The 21167-nt window shown below is 39.4% G+C and overlaps 1 protein-coding gene across 12 annotated transcripts in view; it reads right to left on the bottom strand.

Moving 5' to 3' along the window:
- Window positions 1-21167, bottom strand: part of heph (polypyrimidine tract-binding protein 1 heph) — a 543355-nt gene that overhangs the window by 80659 nt on the left and 441529 nt on the right. For all 12 annotated transcript variants that reach the window (XM_087359360.1, XM_022061198.2, XM_087359361.1 and 9 more), the window contains one exon: window positions 17301-17450. In XM_087359360.1, the coding sequence (XP_087215486.1) occupies window positions 17301-17450 (150 nt within the window). The remainder of the gene's footprint in view (window positions 1-17300; window positions 17451-21167) is intronic.

Raw genomic sequence — 21167 nt, 5'->3', positions numbered from 1 at the left:
AAATGTTTCCCTCGTCGAACGCGATGTATCCCCCCCCTCCCAAAAACCCCACTGAACCACTCGCTCCATCATTCCTGCTGCAAAGCCTCGAACTAACACAGAACTTTTAAATGTACATGACTGTACTTGTGGCAGGCTACATTATTCGTCATCGCTTCTCCCGGGCTTAAAAAAACGTACGAACGTCTTAGAGATAATATTTTAAAATTCTATTGAAATTCCAAACGCAGGGCCCGGGGAAATTTGCAACAAACTATCATCATTACGTCGTGAATGCGTCGAGACTATTCATTAGAGTTAGCGAATATCTTAAGCAAGTCCCTGTTCTACGTATCAGACCACAAGGTATTATAGTAATAAGAAACATCTTATTTTATATTCTTAAGATCTATTTATTGACGTTATGATAGGATAACCGTCTTTATGTGAACCTTGTTCAGTAATTATTTCAGTGCCACGCAATATATAGACCAAAAAACGCAAGGACAGGATTTTAAGAATAAAGGTAACTCCATTCGTCCTCAATATAAATTAAGGTTCAATAAATATTATAACCAAATTCGTAGATATCATCTTAAAACATAGAACGTCCCATTTTAAAAAGCAGTCCCAACAACCCATCAATCATAAAATGACAAAACTATTGGTATTATTGAATTCTGACAGATAAATATATATTTTCAATAGATTCAGTTGGCTCACAAGAGGTTCAAACGTGAACAGACATAGAGTACCAGGCAGGCTACACGCAGAGATGTATATTATTAAAATAAAACCTTAAAAACATGACTTAAAAAAGTTATGTAAAAAAATCATGGCCGCCCTCTTCAGGACTTACAAATAGTTAAAACATCGTCGAGCACGTATGGGTTTTCTCCTGATGTAAATTTACTTTTCATTTATTTAAATTGTTACGTGTTCAAAAACTATTCTGAGTTTTCCCCCTTCCGCAGCACTACCACTGCTCAGACTCACGAGCCGCCACTGAACGGACATTAGATATATACGTTGATACATTAATTCTGATGGATCAGGGTAGGATAGAACGCATATACTTCTACTGCGAAAATATATTTACCAAATAACACCCACAGAAAAACATCAAATTTTGATTACATTCCTTGTATTTTTGTGTATCACGATAACAAATATCCAGCCTTCGTTGTCCCCTGTCAATCTTAAACATGAAACACGCAAGACAAGAAATATCAATCGTCCCCTGTCTGGGTAGGCAGCACATCACGTCCCCTCTTTCCAGGTGCCAATGACGTCACGCGAAATTATATCATTTGTAGTTGTTAAACGCGCGAGACATTCGCGACTATGACGCACGAAAGAAACGCAGATGACAACAATTACGCCCTGGTACAAAGTCTTTGTACACCCCTCGATGAAGATTTCACGTTAACACGGCGGCGTGTAAGAACATGACAGTCTTTAATAATTCTTTCCCTCATTTTCCGCGTTTCCCATTTGTTCAACCTTTAATTATTTCTACTCATAAAAGTAGGTGTCTCGTTTGAATCTCTAGTCTCACGAACGCGAATAATAATGACGTGTTTAAATTCGTATTCAAGGGATGTGACGTCTTAACAGTAAAAGTTCTTTCTGTACCCAAACGACACGTCACAAGGAAATTGAACCAGCGCGACGTTTTGTTCACTGTCTTAACAATAGATGGCTCCCCAGTCCCACAGCTGATGCCTTGGCAATGCACCAACAAGATGTCTTCCAAAGAACTGACTTCACATAACCTTAATACGAGAACGCCTGTACAAAATTCAAACAAAACAAAACAATAGTCCCGCACAGAGTTCTCAGAAACCAGAACTGCAACCAAACCGAATACAAAACACAACAAAGAACCAAATTCAAGAAATAAACTAATTTATCAGAGACTAGAGCAGAGTTTTTAAACTAACTCCCCCTTCGGCATTGTTGTGTTGGTACAACAATGTTGTTGTTTTGGTATACGCAACAATGCCGAGTAAACAAATGTTTGTTTGATGACGTGTGTTCTATTGCAGCCAACCAATTTCATTGTTGTGTTCTATTATAACCAACCAATTTGATTGTTGTGTTCTATTATAACCAACCAATTTGTAGTCAACCAATTTGATTGTTGTGTTCTATTATAACCAACCAATTTGTAGCCAACTAATTTCATTGTTGTGTTCTATTATAACCAACCAATTTGTAGCCAACCAATTTCATTGTTGTGTTCTATTATAACCAACCACTTTGTAGCCAACCAATTTCATTGTTGTGTTCTATTATAACCAACCAATTTGTAGCCAACCAATTTCATTGTGTGTTCTATTATAACCAACCAATTTGTTGCCATTTGCTTACTCGCCATTGTTGTGTTGATTGTACAACAATGCCGAGTAAACAAATATAACGTAACACTGTTTGATGACGTCATTTTTTGACGACAAATTGGTTGACGACAACGATGACTAATCACGAATTTTAATAGAAGAGAAGAGAATATATATCTGATCATGTGTTCACTCCGCATACAGACAGGCAAATTTCAAAGATATATCTCGCTGATAGCAGGTAACGTGTCAAATCTAGATACATCACAGACACGATATAACATCCTGTCAATGTTTTGTTTGTTTTCTCTAACATCTCAATGTACAATCATCATAATCTTTATCCGCCCCCCACACACGATACATTTAATCCAAGTGCGCCATGATGAATTTACCTTGCACAGATTCCTGACGTCGAATCAAACGCAGCCCAGACTTCTAGAAACGCGGTCCACAAACAAAACTTCAATTCGTAATCCTATTTCACCCTAAACCACTTCTCTATCATGTGTTTTCTTTTCTCCTTAAACCCTCTTTTCTCTCACTTTCCTTTTGTTAAAATCACTTCAGCTGCAATCCGCTTTAAAAACATCGCACATACGAACCTGACCTACTGTACCAATGTTTTGCCATTAACACAAAGTGTGTGATGCAGTTTTTATCGGAGGAAATAAACTTCTTTAGGAGAATACTTCAGTATTGTTTCTTTTTTCCTGAACGAAAATGAATAACGAAGAATGAGTAAAACACAATGAATTTCATTACTTCAAAACTTCACAATATTCCGTCTCGAAAACGTATGAACGTGTCCTGAGGCACATGACGGATGTAATTCAAAGGAGAATCTCTAAACGACGAGTTTCACAAATTTTACTCGCCGTTAAATATTAAGGTAATAAAAAATCGATTTGGATGACCAGCAGATAACAAGATTATATTATAACTTATCTTCGAGAAATACTATATCATAATGTAGGAAAAACGCGTTTACATGATCAAACTGATGACGCGTGCTCAACAAGTCGACTGAAACAAATATCGATGGTCATTCGATTACCAGCTGATGTTGCCTCTGACTTGTAAGCCAACACCTAAAAGACTGCGGTTAAATGGAAAAGTAGTTCATGTACAAAATCTAATCTTCAGGAGGCGACGTCAGAAATTAAACCTTTGAATTTGAACCCAGTCTGGATGATATTTAAGAATCCAGACCGTACCGCGAAGAAAACACTACACTTCACCATTACTACGATCAACTGGTTGACGCTGTTTAAGGAAATAATCGCTGTTTATAATGAGACACGCGCTGCGTACATAATATTTAAGAATCCAGTCCGTACCGCGAAGAAAACACAACTCTTCACCATTACAAAGATCAACTGGTTAACGCAGTTTAAGGAAATAATCGCTGTTTATAATGAGACACGCATTGCGTACATAATATTTAAACAGAGTCCGTACCGCGAAGAAAACACAACTCTTCACCATTACAAAGATCAACTGGTTAACGATGTTTAAGGAAATGATCGCTTTTTTACGTTGAGAATCAACCAATACCCATACATACAAAATGGAGATTTAACGTATGTTAAATCAGGCGGTACATATAGTTACCACTTGGATTTTAAAGTGTACAGTAAGACGTTTCAAAACATCAACTACAACAACCGTCGTCAATCGACAACAAATTTCAAGAAATTCGACAAAATGTCGATGACAGTTGTGATAAGCGTTTGCAGACGTGGCAGTGTATAGCTTGTTCCTCTGTTGTATGACGCGCTGACAGTTGCTACTAACAGACGCAGCTGTGCCATTAATCAGTCAGGTCTCAAACACGACATCTGAAATATAAGTACGTGTCTAACTACAGAATTCTGTATCACTTCCGTTCAAGTGAGATGAATAGAATCCTTACCGCATCTAGGAGGTCGTCAGGAGATGGAAAAGCCTATTTATGCGTCAGACTGTCTCAAAATAGACCCAATAAACGAGACGTTCAGTCGATAATTCCTCGGGCGACAACCGCCTTCACCTTTAATCTCCATCAAACAAGCATCTCCTTCCGCCATCAAAACCGCTCACGGAAAATAAAATAAAGAAAAATACAAGCCCTATTCCATATAGGCCCCACTCCTCCACTTTATGACTACAGGACGTAACGAAATACAAAATATTTTGTCTGCTACAACAAGGGATCTCAGGCTAACCCATGTCACAGTCGGATCTAAGGTCAAATACGAAAGAGAGAAAGAGAGAAAGGAGGAAAGAAAGAAGGAAGGAAAGAAAGAAAGAAAGAAAGAAAGAAAGAGAGAAAGAAAGAAAGAGAGAGAGAGAGAAAGAAAGAAAGAGAGAGAGAGAGAGAAAGAAAGGAGGAAAGAAAAAGAAGGAAGGAAAGAAAGAAAGAAAAAGAGAGAAAGAAAGAAGGAAGGAAGGAAAGAAGGAAAGAAAAAGAAAGAAGGAAAGAAAAAGAAAGAAGGAAAGAAAGAAGGAAGGAAAGAAGGAAAGAAAAAGAAGAAAGGAAAGAAATAAAGAAAGAAGGAAAGAAAGAAAGAAAGAAGGAAAGAAAAAGAGAGAAAGAAAGAACGAAGGAAGGAAGGAAAGAAAAAGAAAAAACGAAGGAAGGAAAGAAGGAAAGAAATAAAGAAAGAAGGAAAGAAAGAAAGAGAGAAAACACGAATTTCCGGACACAACACGCACAACCTTCTTTACTACCGCACAGATTTCACGTCTTACAAATTGTGGTAGCTATACTTAAGGAATCAAGAACTTACGAAACGTCGGTAAACATTTACCACTCTACATACACGACGACCCAACCTAGAAGACCGCTATCTGGCGAACAATCACTCATAAGTCGAGAAAAGCTGAAAATCCATTCTCGTAAGGAATTTAACATCTCTGGTTGGAATGGCCAACGGGTTACCACTATCAAACGAACAAAAAAACACTTCTCTGGGATGTAACACCTTGTAGTCTGCTAGAAAATCACTGAAATTACAAGTGAACTGTCATCATACTGACACCCTGACGATGAACGCAGCAAACTACTCCGAAACGCCAGTCAATACCTAACACAGTACACGATGTTTCGTCCCAGAAGACAGCCATCTTCAAACACGCGAATCAAATGCGGGGTGAAAATACTTCGCAAACACCCGGTACTTTCTATCCAAGGCATCCTATCAGTCGCACCCTCACCTTCATCTTTTTTGAAAACGCAATGAAAACTTCATTTATTTTTTACACCTCGCTGCCTGCCATTCATTTTATCTGGCACGGAAACCGCTTCTACGAGGCACCAGCATCCAACTCAAATGCACACAAAGCGATTAAATTGGTTACTCTAGAGTTATCAGCTGTTACGATGTCCTAGATTCTTAGAATGCCAACCACATGTCTCAACCATCCAACTAACCACACTTCACAGGCCAATTTTAATATTATCCTTTCCAACATCTACATCTCCCGTGTTTCATTTCTATCGCGGTTATCAAATCAAATACTGTGAAAGTGTTTCCTTTGCAGTGCGGACTAAATTTCGAAATATTATTTAAGATACGTTTCGTCGTCGAAAGTTACAAAACAATGTCTACTCTTTACTGAGCCTTTGGTTTCCTTCAAAGCTGCAGACAACGACGTAATCTTATTTTCGTCGAAGTAGAGAATGTAAAATATACGCCCAAATCAAGAAATTAACAAAATTCCCGATAATTTTGTTTACGTGTGACAAGCAGTCGAATTGTTATACATTTCAGAATAAAATAAATAAATATTTAAACAAAGCAGAAAAATAAAAATGAATATTTTCTCGGCCATCAGAAAGAGTAGACGACGAAAATTCAAAAATACACGAACACCCAAGACGAGAAAGTTCAGCGTGGAATAAAGAACCGAGAAAAGGTAATTCCCCTTTTTCAATTTCGGGCCTGACAACTTGACAGATAAAAAAATTAGTCGAAGAATAATCCGAATCGGCGTAGTGACTGGAAAAAAACTCGTCGCCTGCAGTCGAGATAAATGCGCCGGCCAACGCAACATTATTCTCCCCCGTTCTCACGACAAAGTACGAAAAAACAATTGCGAACGAAATTTATTTCCACACGAATAACAAATCCCAAGTTCTACGAAGGTCAAATCTTAAAATCGCGTCTCTCCTAATTAGCACTGTCAACATCTGACTTGTATTTATTCTTATACTTTTAAGGTTTCTCTCGTATTTTCATTATTTATTAGTGTTCTGTCTGACGACAGGTCCATATGAACAGGATCCTTCCATCCTTTTCTCGGACTGGGACCTGTTCATATACGTTCTTGGCAGATGATCCAGAAGTGGTTTGCCATTGCCTTCTTCTGTGTGTGAATGGGATGCCACGGAGGAAAACTCCGTGTTGCCTAGACCACGGCCTTGCCCAACACAAGTTATAAATTCGGGCACCGCCGGGAATCGAACCCGAGACCCCAGGATTACAAGGCCAGCGTTCTAACCGCTAGACCACCGTGACTGTTAACGTAACGTATATATGACGAAAATAAAAATTATAAATTATACCATCGTCAATGTGTCCTGACAAGTTTCGTACAGAAAATACGGGCTTTTAAAAGAAATGAAAAAGCTGTCTCACGTGGAACAGGATTTCGTCTCGCAGCTTCAGTAAGGATTATAAATGAGTAACACGAACTCCGCACTTGAAGTAGCCCCAGAAATTAAATAAAGGGTTGTCCCCCCGGGGGGGGGGGGGGGGTGTCAGGTGACCATTTTACGTCAGTCTCTCCCACGTGACAATTGCCCCAGTCCACTCGTGAAATCTTCCATAGCGAGAACCATTCCGATTTTATGGCGCCGACCAGCGAATTAGTCCGATGGTGCATTTCAAGCACTGACCGCTCAATTTAATACGTAATTAGTTCGAAACTATTGAACGTGTCCGTGTGTTACCTGCGCGCTGTTGATAACCAGTCGACTGCACGCCTGTCATGTCGCGATGACGAGGCACTTCGCGATCTGCGCATGCGTCAGTGGTTCCAGTTACGTAATTAGTTTCCCCCCCCCACTTATCGTAGCCGTAGGCAATGACGACAGATGACGTCGTATTTGCGTAATTCAGTGACTTCGCCGTTTAAGACCACGGCGGTAACTTAGTAACACAGCGACTCTTATTTTAATGACGAAAAATGTATTTTTACTTTCCGCATACGCGTGTTTTGTATTATTCTCACTGTAAACATCGATTTTTTCTCTCCTTAAAATTAAGTAGTAAATGTTTGTAATGGTGAAGTGTTGTTTCAGGCTACAACCGGTTCCTTCCAGATCCTTTCCATTTCGATGTTTACTATCATACTCTCATTCGAAAGCGTCGTTAAATAAACCGTGTAATGAATAAGTAGCTTTTCATCCCCGGTGAGCGAAGTGGGTGAAGTTTTAGTGGTCGGTAGTCTCCGGTTCGATTCCCGGCGGTGCCCGAATTTATAACTTGTGTTGGGCAAGGCCGTGGTCTAGGCAACACGGAGTTTTCCTCCGGGGGCTTCCCCGGTTTCTCCGTGGCATCCCATTCACACACAGAAGAAGGCAATGGCAAACCACTTCTGGGTCATCTGCCAAGAACGTATATGAACAGGTCCCAGTCCGAGAAAAGGATCGAAGGATCCTGTTCATATGGACCTGTCGTCAGACAGAACACTAAATATAAAACATAGTATATAATCTACATCTAAAATAAATTAAATAAATTACATTACTGATTATTCAGTGTTTATCATAATATATATATTTTTTTTTAATTTCACGTACCCCCTAAGATGTCTTCGAGTATCCCCAGGGGTACGGGTACCCCAGGTTGAATACCACTAGTTTAGATAACCACGCGATCATGCGTTCATTTACAGACGTTCGCGGAGCGCGTAAGAACGCACTCCTTAATTAAGCGTCTCAACTAGCGCCTATTTCCCGGGTACTGTACCACACGTCATTGAATATAATTCCCACAAGACCCGTATCGTCTCAAGGTCTCCGTCGAAACCCCTAGACACATTCCACGTGGAATGTAATTGGCCGCCAACCGCCGGGTGTACCTGAGCGGATTTGTAGGCGAGAGAATTCGCCCCAAACGTCTTCTCTTTCGGGCCCTTATTTCTTACGTTCGCGTGGAGCCCTGTCTGACCACAAGGACCTTTACAACTTCCTCAGTCAATTCGCTACAGACACTTCCTACTTGTAACATCAATTGAACAGCAGACATTGAACACGATTCTCGGAGAAGGGGATACGACTCGAAGAGTGAAATACGTTTTCCGCTCGACCTAGCCGCTACCTTGCGGCGAAGAAGTGAAACTGCTCCCCGCGGTATAACGCAGTCCCGCACGGATATACAAAGGGGCTGAACAGAGAAAAACCTCGCGCTAGTAAAATATATAGAGGAAGCAACCGAGACATATTTCACGATGTCCAAACCAGAAAAAAAATCTCACGCCTGAAACTACAACCATAATAGGCCTAAGAGACCTGAAAATGTGGTGCAGAATTTCCTTCTTGTAAGAAAGGTTATTGTGTGGACGTCACCAGGAAATAATTTTCCCTCAACCCCAAGATATCCGCTCCTCCTAAATGTCGATCTCTACAAGACGTCATAACTCGATACACCACAATCGATATCTTAACCGCTGTAAGAACCTCTAATCTCCGATTATGTGTATAACCACCCATGATCTCTGTACATAAGCCTTAAGTCAAACATCCTTAATACCAATTATTTATTTTAATCCGTCTGATCACAATATTTAGAATTTCTTATAATTAAGATAATAAAATATCATTGATGTTCCATATCGATTGATCGATTTACATTTCGGAACATTTACACTCCTACATCTTTGGCCGATATGTACATCTAATAACATTTAAGAAAAACAACACCTTCGCCCAAAAAATGGAAAAACAAACGTAATGAAACATCACCAAAATACTACAGAAATCATAATTGAGTTTTAAGTTCTTAGATATATTTTACACCTGATGATGGTTTTATAAAAACCGAAACATTGTTGTGTAAATGTTCCGAAATGTAAATCGATCAATCGATATGTAACATCAATAATATTTTATTATCTTAATTATAAGAAATTTTAAATAAAATTATATTGTGATCAGACGGATTAAAATAAATAATTGTTATAATATTCACAATATGACGCAATTACGCCATCCTTAATACCAATAAACGTCTATGAGCGCACTGTACATTTCGAATTTATTCGGAACCCCCCTTCTAAAACGTCTGTCACATCCGAGCTACATACCCAACCCATCGTAATTTACCTGCGATCTGCGTTATAAGACTCCATGGTACGCTGAGTAGCTGGTATAATTCTAATGAAGCAATTGCCTGTTGTTATGGAAACCAAACATCAGGCTTGACACCCATCGCGAGCCTTGCCAATAAATTTACCGCCTTAACAACTTATTTCTCTAAAGTCATATGCAACTCCAGGCGATTTTATATGCACTTATACTCCACTGATTGCCATATAAAGACGTATAGGGGCGTGGAGGTACAGCTCCAATCTATATCAGCTTTAACATTCAAACAGAAGACTCTAATAAAATAATCAGCGTCCCCCCGGCAAGTAGACAACCTCAAATCACTACTCTAAGAACCTCGACGATAAATGCAAATTTCTCTCTTCACGTTAATTAAACAACAGACGATCAAAGTAAGATTTGCGGTTATCACGAAACTGAGTAAAAAATGGTTGTGGTACCCAGTCCGGTGGATGTTTACCGACGTTTCAGTGGTCTTTGCTGCCTCCATCATCAGGTTAAACGGTCCTTAAACGATTACAAGTTATAAGAACACGCGGGCTTATTCAAAGTCACACGTGAAAAAAAACAGAAATAAATTTTGAAAACTTCACACAAAAAGGTTCATATAAAAACTAAAAAAAAAAAAAAAAAAAATCCCAGAAATTTATCAACCCTGTGCTAATCTTCACTGTCAGACCGCGTAATCTACAAAAATCCAAACTCTCATCATGGCGTTGAGCTCGTACGGACGCGGGTACCAAGAGATAAAAAAATCTCTAGACCTGTCAAAGAACAAACCTCGGTCATGAGGGCCGTGCCCTTCCAGAAGGGGCCATAATAAGAATTTAGAACCAAATCCCCAAGACACGCGACGTCCGACATGTGACACTACCATTACGCCACTTTTGCGTGTAGCAAGACTGGCTTCTTCAACAGCGCGGGAAAACCTAACCCAAGTTTTCCGCTCCCTTGAACACAACGCCGTCTTCCAGTGGTGTAACATGCCCCATATATTCCGTAACAACCCCTTGATGTTACAAGGGTTATGTTTTACACGCGTATAAAGTGGGGGTGGGCGAACGCGGCAAACGTAAGCCATACACAAAGTAACAAAATAATAGATAATTGGCTTTAAAGAGAAGGAAGGATCAAAGAAGACGTGGATTACGACGAACACAGAAGAGCGCAATCCAATGAACGACTCAAAACATAACCTAGTCCGAGGACACAAAACGAAAGATAAAACATTTGGAAAGTTGACTAATTTTCAAGGTCCCCTGTAGATACTTCTGGGCAGATGACAAATGAAACACGATTATCAACAGCGGGTTGATATTATAAAAGGGACTGGGTTCTATCCTAGTCTGCGTATCGATGTTCTAAAAAAAAGTTGTCAGTGGAACCACGGATTCCGGATAATTTGACGTAAATACGTCTATACGGAAAGGAAGTTTATATATTGGCTTTATTCTAAATATTTCCTTTATACATGCTTTACAATTGAGTAAAGTTTGATTAAGACATCGCTTATTTAACTTGAATTAGTAAGATGATATAGTTGCGTCATATTGTGATAAATATATATTTGTTTAATCTTGTCAGCTTAATCACAATAAAATTCCTATTAAATATTAAAATATTGCTATAATTAACATTTAAATATTTAAAATATATTAAAATAATGTTCTCTATCGAAATGTTGAATTAGTTACGCTTAAGATGGGCCTGTGGTAGCTGAATGTAATGTAATGTAATGTAAGGTAAGGTAATGTAATGTAATGTAGTCTTATGACGTATCTGTGCACGTATATACACCAAGGTAATGTAATGTAATGTTTTATAGATAACAACAATTCCGAGTAAACACGACGTTTCCTAGGTAACCATTGTTCCACTTTTTCCCGAATAACACTGACCCTAAAATATAGACGTATTTACGTCAAAAAAGTAATGTCTTCTGTAACAAGTACGGTTATTAATATTTAAAATATCGCGATTAACAAATCTGTAATACATAAAGCCAACTTATAATTTTCCCTAGATCTTCATTTAAATAAAGGGGTGAGTAGTGAAGGGCAGAACACGTTCCAAGGCCGCAAATGTGCAACATTTTGGACACGGGATAAAAGTCTTAACTTCTTAGGCGATGCAGTTAAAGCCTAAAACAGGGCCCTCAATTGCATTAACAAATAAAAAAACAGTTTCGATAAAATATGAAAAATTACCTACTGGTAGCGTTTCAAAAAAAATCACTATAATTTTCCGTACAGTATATATTATATATCGATCTTTTTGTTCCAGAATTCCTTAACAACACCCATTTTTTTTACAACGCCTGACGGATTAACATTTTTACACAACATTCAACAGAAACCACGCCTTCTCTGATTTTCGCTAAATCACATTTCTTCGTATTCGCGAAGTCACGGGTTCAAATCTCAATCAGGAGATTCTATCATTAAGTTTATCTTAATCCCTCTTAGCAGATGGCGATACAGCACCTTAAAACAGGCCACGTCTGTTTCTTTCCACAGACTTTCCAATTCATTATTCATTAATCAACTAATCATTCGACGTAACATAACCTAACAAATAATCCACTGATCGATACGCTCTATAAACCAAAAATAAATAAATAAATAAATAAACAAGCTGATGGTAGTAGAAAAATATAGACAGAGCAAATAAAATTACATTATAAAATCCAGGGGACGTTCTATCAAAACTTCTCCAAGGACCTGTGCGTTGTTTTCCATCTTGAAAAAAATATATTTTTCCCCTCTCGTAAAAAGCAGAGTCTCAGTCCTTTAATGAGCGAATGGACACAAAGAGTAAAGGTTTTATGTTCCACGCACTACACCAAATCAAATTAACAGAAGCTCCTTCCACATCTCAACTTCATATTCCAAATCAAAATACGTAATATCACTCACGCACCGAGAGTGAAACAAAATCATCATCAGACCGAAAGTACCAAGTAACACGACTTTGTTACTGATATAAAAGAAAACAGTTATTCCACCTCGCGATACCATTCCACACAGAATCAATTTCTAACGCCAAAAGTTTGATATTTCAACGGTTACAGCTCCTTTCAGAATTACGTAACTACACGAATCTAACAATTCTTAACGAGAAAACGACATGGAATAGTTTATTCAAAAGAAATCGCTGGAAAACGTACATAAACTTAACAAGAAACACTAGAATTTGTAAAGGAATTCAGCGGAAGTAAGCGTATGTTCTAAACAGAAGTTTCTCACGTGCACTGACTTAAAGCAGCTCTCAACTACACATTGAAAATGTACGCTCAAAAGACCATAATCATAACAAGGGGGCCAGATGCAACATCACACACATCAAAATTTTGGCTGGCCTTGTAATCCTGGGGTCTCGGGTTCGATTCCCGGCGGTGCCCTAATTTATAACTTGTGTTGGGCAAGGCAACACGGAGTTTTCCTCCGTGGCATCCCAACAATTACTCCATTCACACACAGAAGAAGGCAATGGCAAACCACTTCTGGATCATCTGCCAAGAACGTATATGAACAGGTCCCAGTCCGAGAAAAGGATGGAAGGATCCTGTTCATATGGACCTGTCGTCAGACAGAACACTAAATAATAATAAGATGAGGTGGTCTAGCGGTTAGAACGCTGGCCTTGTAATTCGGGGGTCTCGGGTTCGATTCCCGGCGGTGCCCGAATTTATAACTTGTGTTGGGCAAGGCCGTGGTCTAGGCAACACGGAGTTTTCCTCCGTGGCATCCAAACAATTACTCCATTCACACACAGAAGAAGGCAATGGCAAACCACTTCTGGATCATCTGCCAAGAACGTTTATGAACAGGTCCCAGTCCGAGAAAAGGATGGAAGGATCCTGTTCATATGGACCTGTCGTCAGACAGAACACTAAATAAAAATAGTGTAACACTTCAAAGAAGCAAACCGGACAACAGAACTGACTTGATGCAAATTTCAGTTACGCGAGTGTACATTTTTACGAAAATATGACAAACTGAAAGGCGGTAAAGCTGATAACGGATGGTTTTGACGGTACAGTCTGACAAACGAGAAGAAAAATTTGTATGTGTATTACAATAATATTTGTTTATATATATATGAAACAGGGGGGGAAAAGTTCTTGGCCCACTATTTAACGATGGCAAACAAGAATTTTTAAAATTGCTGCTAGAGGCGCCACTATCTATCAATAGCAATGTTGCAAGGCATTTAGATACAGCAAAACCATTTTTAATTTTGATCGGGAAACATCGATTTTTCTCTGATAGAAATCGGACATGCCGAGGTTTTGTAAAGTAATCAGACGAAGATTTTTTAAAAAAAAGTGGACATGCACACATTAATCACGAATTTCTTCGAAATTTTTCATGCCTAACTGACTCTCATATATTAATTTACCGCATATTAAAATCTAATGTTTCCACTGGAGATACGGATTTTTTTTTAAAAAAATTTTTTTTTGCTGTCTTGTTAACCATTGGCATCGAGAAATAAAATTCTGAAAGCAACAAATACATATCTGTATAATGACGGTATGTTTCAAGAGATAAACAAGTCCTTTATCCATCAAACCAGTTTTAAGAAAACTGATAAACTTACTGTTTCGTGGTAAACAGAATTTACGTCAAAACGACATGGACCAGAACAACATTCTCCCTACAGCGTTCAGTTCGTATCATCAATATCGAGTTTTATAAATTTCGCAGAATAAAAATGTATGACGAGACATGTAACCTCATAAGCATCTCTTCAATCTATCCTCTTCGCAAACGAAACGTAATAAATTATCAAGTTAATCAAATCGATAATTTAAACGTACGACTAACATAACACTAATACAAACGAAAAAATGCAAGCTAAAATTCAAGTGGGATTAACTTCTTTCCTATATCAATACCCTCCCTTACGCCTAATTCGTGTCTTAATATCACGAGTATTTCTAAAAGCTGCCAAATGATAGCACCAACACGAAAATTCTGCTACGTAGCGTAATTACAGAGTGAGAACATTCTCCGCGACGCTTCAAACACACAAATCATAAACATTATCTTACCACACGTAAGTTATTCTTTGCTGGACTCGATACGGTCCGACAGCTTGGGGGGGTTGGGCGTGGAGGGTCAACTCCGCGCCATGAAAAAGGTACAGCGTGTTACGAAATGTTAAGCTGGGCCTCGGGGACTTGGTAATTATTCGACGATAAAATCAAGGACGATGGGCGAGGCATGTAGCACGCATTGGTTACGTGAATGGTGTGAAATGGGTTCGCCAGTGACGGTCTTTTGTAGGTACGGTAATGAACATTCGGATATCATAAAAGACGGGGATTTGGCTATCTGAGGACTATAACTTTCTCGAGGATTCCGATCTGGGGCTTCACACTTTTTATACGGAACAGACTGTACCCTGTGTCGTTTATCGGAAACAGAGGTAGAGAAGGGGGGGAGGTGGCTACAGTTACTAATGAAACCTGGCTGGATGCCCCCAGGGGGTGAAACTTAAGGTAAAACTAACTGCTGGGGTGGAACGAAAGAGGGCAGAGGGACCGGGTTTTGGACTACGAAGCAGACCGATGCCAGAGGTAAATACAACCGTAGCGAGAAGCTAGCAAAAACCGGATACTCGATCTAGTGCACTCAGAATTTCGGGGGGGGGGGGGGTTAAACGCGAGGAACCGTATCAGAGGCATATATATATCGTTATGCTGAGAGCAGCGCAAAGTTTGCTCCGACCACCGAATCGCGGTTACTGACTGAGGTAGCATCACATCCCAGTTGGATTCGAGCCTCGAAGCAAGCGATGTGCGTTACCCACCATTACCCGACGAACGTTATATACTCCTTTCCAACAACCGCACGATAACGGCATTAACAGAAGTTTCTAGTAGCTCAGATGCCATAAGTAACGCGGCAAATCACATGTCGGCGTACACACCCGTCCCTCGAAATACGAGCACAATTCGTTCGACGGAATCTGTTCGTAAGGTGAACAGTTGTAAATCGAAAATTAATTTCCCATTAATGTCTATGTACGAAAAAAAAAATCTGATTGATTTACGACTCCCAAAAACACAAATCACAAAACAAAAACCAAAAATTCAATTGAATAAAAATTTTCTTGGATATTATCCATCGTATAGTAAATATAAAACGTAAAACGACGTTTCGGAGATGGGACTCTATCTCCGTCTCAGGTTCCTACTCAGTTGGGCCCACTAGATAGAGCTAATCCCTACGTTTTATATTTACTAGACGATGGATAATATCCAAGAAAATTTTTATTCAATTCACTCTTCACCATCGTCAAGAAGTTTCAGATTTGAAAAACAAAAATTACTCTCCATAAGAGCTATTAATCCTGCGAAGTAAAATTACTACGTCAGAGAACTTCCTGTATTTACATACGACGTTGTTTGTTTGTCATACCAAAAACAATGCTCGCAAATTCAGAAGTATGTATAAACAAACACGCATTGCTGAATCGAAAATTCTTAAACCCGAAAAGTTCAAAAACCTTCGTAAAATACTAAATAAATCCTTGACATTTTACATAAATCCCTTTAAATATTTTAACATCACAGATACTTAGCATATTATATAACCTATTGCGTAGAGATAGCATCGCTAAATAACCTCAATATTAATAAATGCATATAACAACCTTCATACTTTCATACGAAACATCTGATACCTAATATCGAAACATATTTTGACTTATAACGTTATACATCGCTTTCGAAACTGGAAGATAAAAAAAACCAAACCTGATATTCGCTAACCTAATAGAACCTATTTTTTAGTCAACTTTAACATGTTTCCCCGCTTCTCCAATTTCCTAAAAAGTGTTCACGTTTCCTGAATTTGCAGAGTAATGGTTTGAACAAGAGAGGATATCAGATTAGTCTCATATAGCGCAGTGATCCGAGGCCGAGTGCATATAACACACCACAGACCTATACATTGAAGAAGAGAGAGACGATCCAAATAATATTTAAACATTCAGCCCGTACCTCAAAGTAAACACAGTGCGTCTCCATTACGAAGATCAACTGGTTAATGCCGTAAAGAGTAATAATAGCTGTTTCTTCTGGGAATCTTACGATACATGAATGCACTGTGTGTAAAACAGGCTTATTTAAAGTTAAAACACAGACAGACCTACATACACACTTTGGAGGTTATGTAATACCGGTCTTAAATGCCGTAATACGTAAGAAACAATAATGTTGCCCTTTTTTTTAAACTTAGGTTCTTTAAAAACAATACTTCAGATGCGAATGTGTGTCGTAAGAGAAATAAATCCTGTTAAATGCGTAAAGTTATTGAAAAAAAAATCGATTAAAATAAACAAATTGCAGTTCTACCAACAGTATCTCAAGTCAGCACTTGTTGAGTTCCCCTGCCATCTGTTGGACGATCACACAACTAGTGCTTCGTTATAATCTCCGTAATTCAACTGTGTCCTCTCGTAAGAAAACAGGCCGCTGAGAGGAGTCCCCCTGCCCAGTGACAGAAGAACGCGAGACAAAGAATAGGATTTGTTACCCTGAGGATGACAGCAGAAAATGTTCTCGAAACGCTGACAGAAGATATGGTTTATCCACCATTCAGCCATCAGAGAGTCTTTCACAAAGTTAAGTTAGGCTTCGTTTCAAAACATACCTGGTTTTTCCCTTTCAACACCAAAACATTGGTGACGCGTCCGAACGGGATGCCCAGATGAATTATCTCGGCTTCAGTCACCTCATTCGGGATGTTCCGGATGTGAATCACCTTCGACGGCTTCCCGTTCTGGTTCTTGTCAAGTTTCACCTGTAACAGACAACAGATGTCAGAGCAGTCGCTGATTCAACCTGGACACATGGGGGCCAACTTCCTGAATTGATCGGGAATCCCCTAATGCGGATTCCCCACCACGTAACTTCCAGCGAGTCGGTTCTTCACGTAACACGCGCGTTATTAGTGCCAAATTTCAACCAAAAAAAATATTAAATTTTCACACTAACCACTGCAATAACTTGAAATATCACTGAATATGTTTACTGGAATGTTTGCGCTGTACACTCAGAAGTTTACCGACGTTTCAGAGGTGATTTATACTTCCATCAACACTACGAACAGACAGCAAACACCTCTGAAACGTCCGTAAATTTCTACCAGGCTACACGGCGCAACATCCCATAAGACATCTTGTAATTACAGCGCGGGGGAAAAATCACACGCAAATCCAGGCCAAAATCTAAGGATTTCTCTGGAATCCAAATTCTGCTTTCATTACAACTGCAGACAGAAATAATCCCAGACTGTGTAACCTGTTCTTGCGTATCTCGGAGAATCGGGGAAGCTTGGAAGCGTGTGTCACTGCTTCTGGACAAGGCGCCAATGTGCCGTAAAGTACGTGGATTCAAGTCACAGGAAGGAGGAACCGGCCATGGGCCTACTAGGTCTCGCAAACTAAGGGCTGAATAAAGACGTCGGACAATTTCATTCTCGAGTGCGCTAAACTATAATCGAATATATCAACACCACGTGACGAGACTAAAACTCAGATTCAAACGTTTCGAGGGCAGTAGCGACTTTACATACAACATTCTTTAACATCCAAAGAATTTACATTTATCATACACGCTACGTTTTCTTTGAGGTAGCAAATAGTTGTATTAAAAACTCCTCAGAGGAACTTCGTCCTTCGAAATGTGAAGACATCTCGCCTATTTTATGATTACTCAAATAGACGAAGAAGTGGATTTATTTAAGATTTCTGTCTTCTGGATTATTGCGGCGTGCAGTCCGGTATATTTCCACCTACGTTTCAGAGGTCATACTGCCTCCGTCATCAGAGTATGAAGATTTCTGTCTTCTGGGTTGTTGCGCTGTGTAGTCTGGTCGATGTTAACCAACGTTTCAGAGATCATACTGCCTCCGTCATCAGAGTATGAAGATTTCTGTCTTCTGGGTTGTTGCGCTGTGTAGTCTGGTCGATGTTAACCAACGTTTCAGAGATCATACTGCCTCCGTCTTCAGAGTATGAAGATTTCTGTCTTCTGGATTATTGCGCCGTGTAGTCTGGTCGATGTCAACCAACGTTTCAGAGGTCATACTGCCTCCATCATCAGAGCGTCCTGTTCGCTATTATCCCAAAGCAGTAAATATTAACTTATTTGTACTGCCATATAACAACGCTGTATCAAATGCAAAGGATGTCATACGTATGATGAATTTAGAAGTATTATAAAAATGTTTTACCGTGAACAGAATAAAAATCAAACTTGGACATTTCGTCGCAATCACGTGGCACAGTGCTTTGTCCGTCCCACAGATGAAAGACAGGTTGAAACCGAAGGCCTCGAGAAAAACCCGTCCGAGTGCCACGGGCACGAATCCAGACGTCCGAGATCAGAGACCAAGGCCTGGACCTTGGAAATTAATCCCAGAAGCGTCTGAAATCCAATATGGCGCACTTACGGCAGGGATTCTGGCTACAGACGTAAGAAAAACTTCGCGTTCAATATCCACCCTCCGATTTATCCAAGAACCAACAGCCCGGAAATCATGTCCAATAAGCTCGAAATCTAGCATTTACGTAAGATACATGGTTGCGCGAAAGCTAAGGGGTTATATGAGAACCAAATCCAGTCCGTCTTCCTGTTTAATTCCATTATCTACTACCCAATACACTTTCGCCTTTCGCTCTTCTAAGATTCATTCATTAACGCCCACTAAATCCATTCCTTACATCAAGTTCTTCAGACTTATAAATGGGAACTCATTAGTTAGGACCGCAAACCAACCCAGACAGTCAACCCACGACCTCTGTGGCAACCTGCAGAGGTACCAAATTCATTACTTTTTCCCCCTTACGCCCGTATTCTTTGCAAAAAAAAAAAAATTCCCTCTTTTCTGTTGGATATGCAGATCCGTTTGCAGATGGAAAGCTTCGAGAAGAATGGTACCAAATTGTCAATAGTTGAACCATTACTTCCACACTTATCAAACCCTTGACTGTAAGTTATTGCTTGTAATTTCACACTTCGCCGGCAGTCGCAAACTAGCATAAGATTCAAATAAATTTCCAGCTTCAACTGATTTAGCTACTCTCTTCGAAAACACGTAACTCCCGAGTAACAGTTTTAACTCTCCCTTCCGTCAACACCAGAAGGGAAATTCCAAGAAGCAGATTCTCAGGTTTTGTGGGCCGTAGCGTCGTGTAATCTGGTAACCAAGTTTACTAAAGTTTCATAGGTCCTTACTGCTTCCATCATCAGGACGATAAGTAATGATAGACCCAGGAAAACCCCTGAAACGTCGATTTCTACCAGACTACACGGAGCTAACACAGCCGTCTTCGATACAAGAAACCCAAATACTTGTGGACGATATATTGAGTTATAAATAAATACGTTTGCCCGAAAATGTATTTTATTTCAATTGAGAAGCAAACAATGGTCCGCCTCTTGAAGACGTTGCGGGAAGCCGGCAGTATACACCTTCTGGCTGTGTGCTAAGACACTGGTCAACGCAACCTCAACTTAGTACGGCCTATCTCTCAGTGTCTGATCGCCTTCCTGAATCTTCAGTTGAACTAACTGCTAGTTCTCTTTGCTAAAACTCTGACATACGTCAAAGCAAATCGATATTTAGACTTGCAAAGCACAAACTCGCTCAATAAAAACCACTTTCCTTAATAGATTCAAACACCGTGCAGACCAAACCAGTGCTTATGGACTCACGATCTCAACAACAAAAAAAGGATATCAGGTTATATTCTACTTTACGCAAGGTATTTTATTATCACGACTGTTATTGTGCAAATTAAATTACTTACAAATTTAATTTCGCGTATTTGTAAACTCGTAAAAAAAATATCTTACAGCATTGATTCATCATTAACAAAAAAGTGAAGATGTTGACGGGGCAAAGTAATGAGGATGTAGGAGGGGCGTGGAGGAAAGGCTCCTAAATTCGAGACCACGATACGCGGGTGAGTTGTCTCAGACGCAGGACGTATTGCCCCCGGGCTACGAACCCTGGTCCAAATGATGTGTAGGCTAATCCAACTTTACTTAAGTATCACGGTTCTTACAGTGAAAGAATTCAACGGAAATTTGGATATTCGTGTTACGCCAGGGCCTATCACAGACCGCGCGTCGAAATTTCAAGGTCACCCATTGAGCGAGGTGCCTTTCTGTGCACGAATATTAGCGTATTTAATAAATATTTATTTCGTTACTGGTTTTAGCTTTTTGCATTAAAAAGCTCTCTTGTATGTGCTTTGGGTTTTAATTGTATTTTATTGTACGTTTCACGTTAAGTGTTTGTTTCTAACTTGCTTTATAGCTGTCAAGCACATTTATAAATTGAATTATTATTAGATTCTTATACCCCATACCAAGCAAATTACAACAAATAACAGTAATGACAAACGAGAATGTGTACAAAAGCTTCAAAAGAACAAGAAACTGCCCGCAAAGATGGCGCACGGAACAAAACTCGAAACAGGACAACATTCATATTATAATACTCTTTTAT

This window comes from Zootermopsis nevadensis, unplaced genomic scaffold (assembly GCF_977971745.1).
Source record: "Zootermopsis nevadensis isolate Lab colony 2312 unplaced genomic scaffold, Znev_1.0 Znev_ptg000031l, whole genome shotgun sequence".
Classification (NCBI taxonomy): Eukaryota; Metazoa; Arthropoda; class Insecta; order Blattodea; family Termopsidae; genus Zootermopsis; species Zootermopsis nevadensis.
The sequence above is the reverse complement of the archived record's forward strand: the minus strand, read 5'-3'. Positions and strand labels throughout refer to the sequence as shown.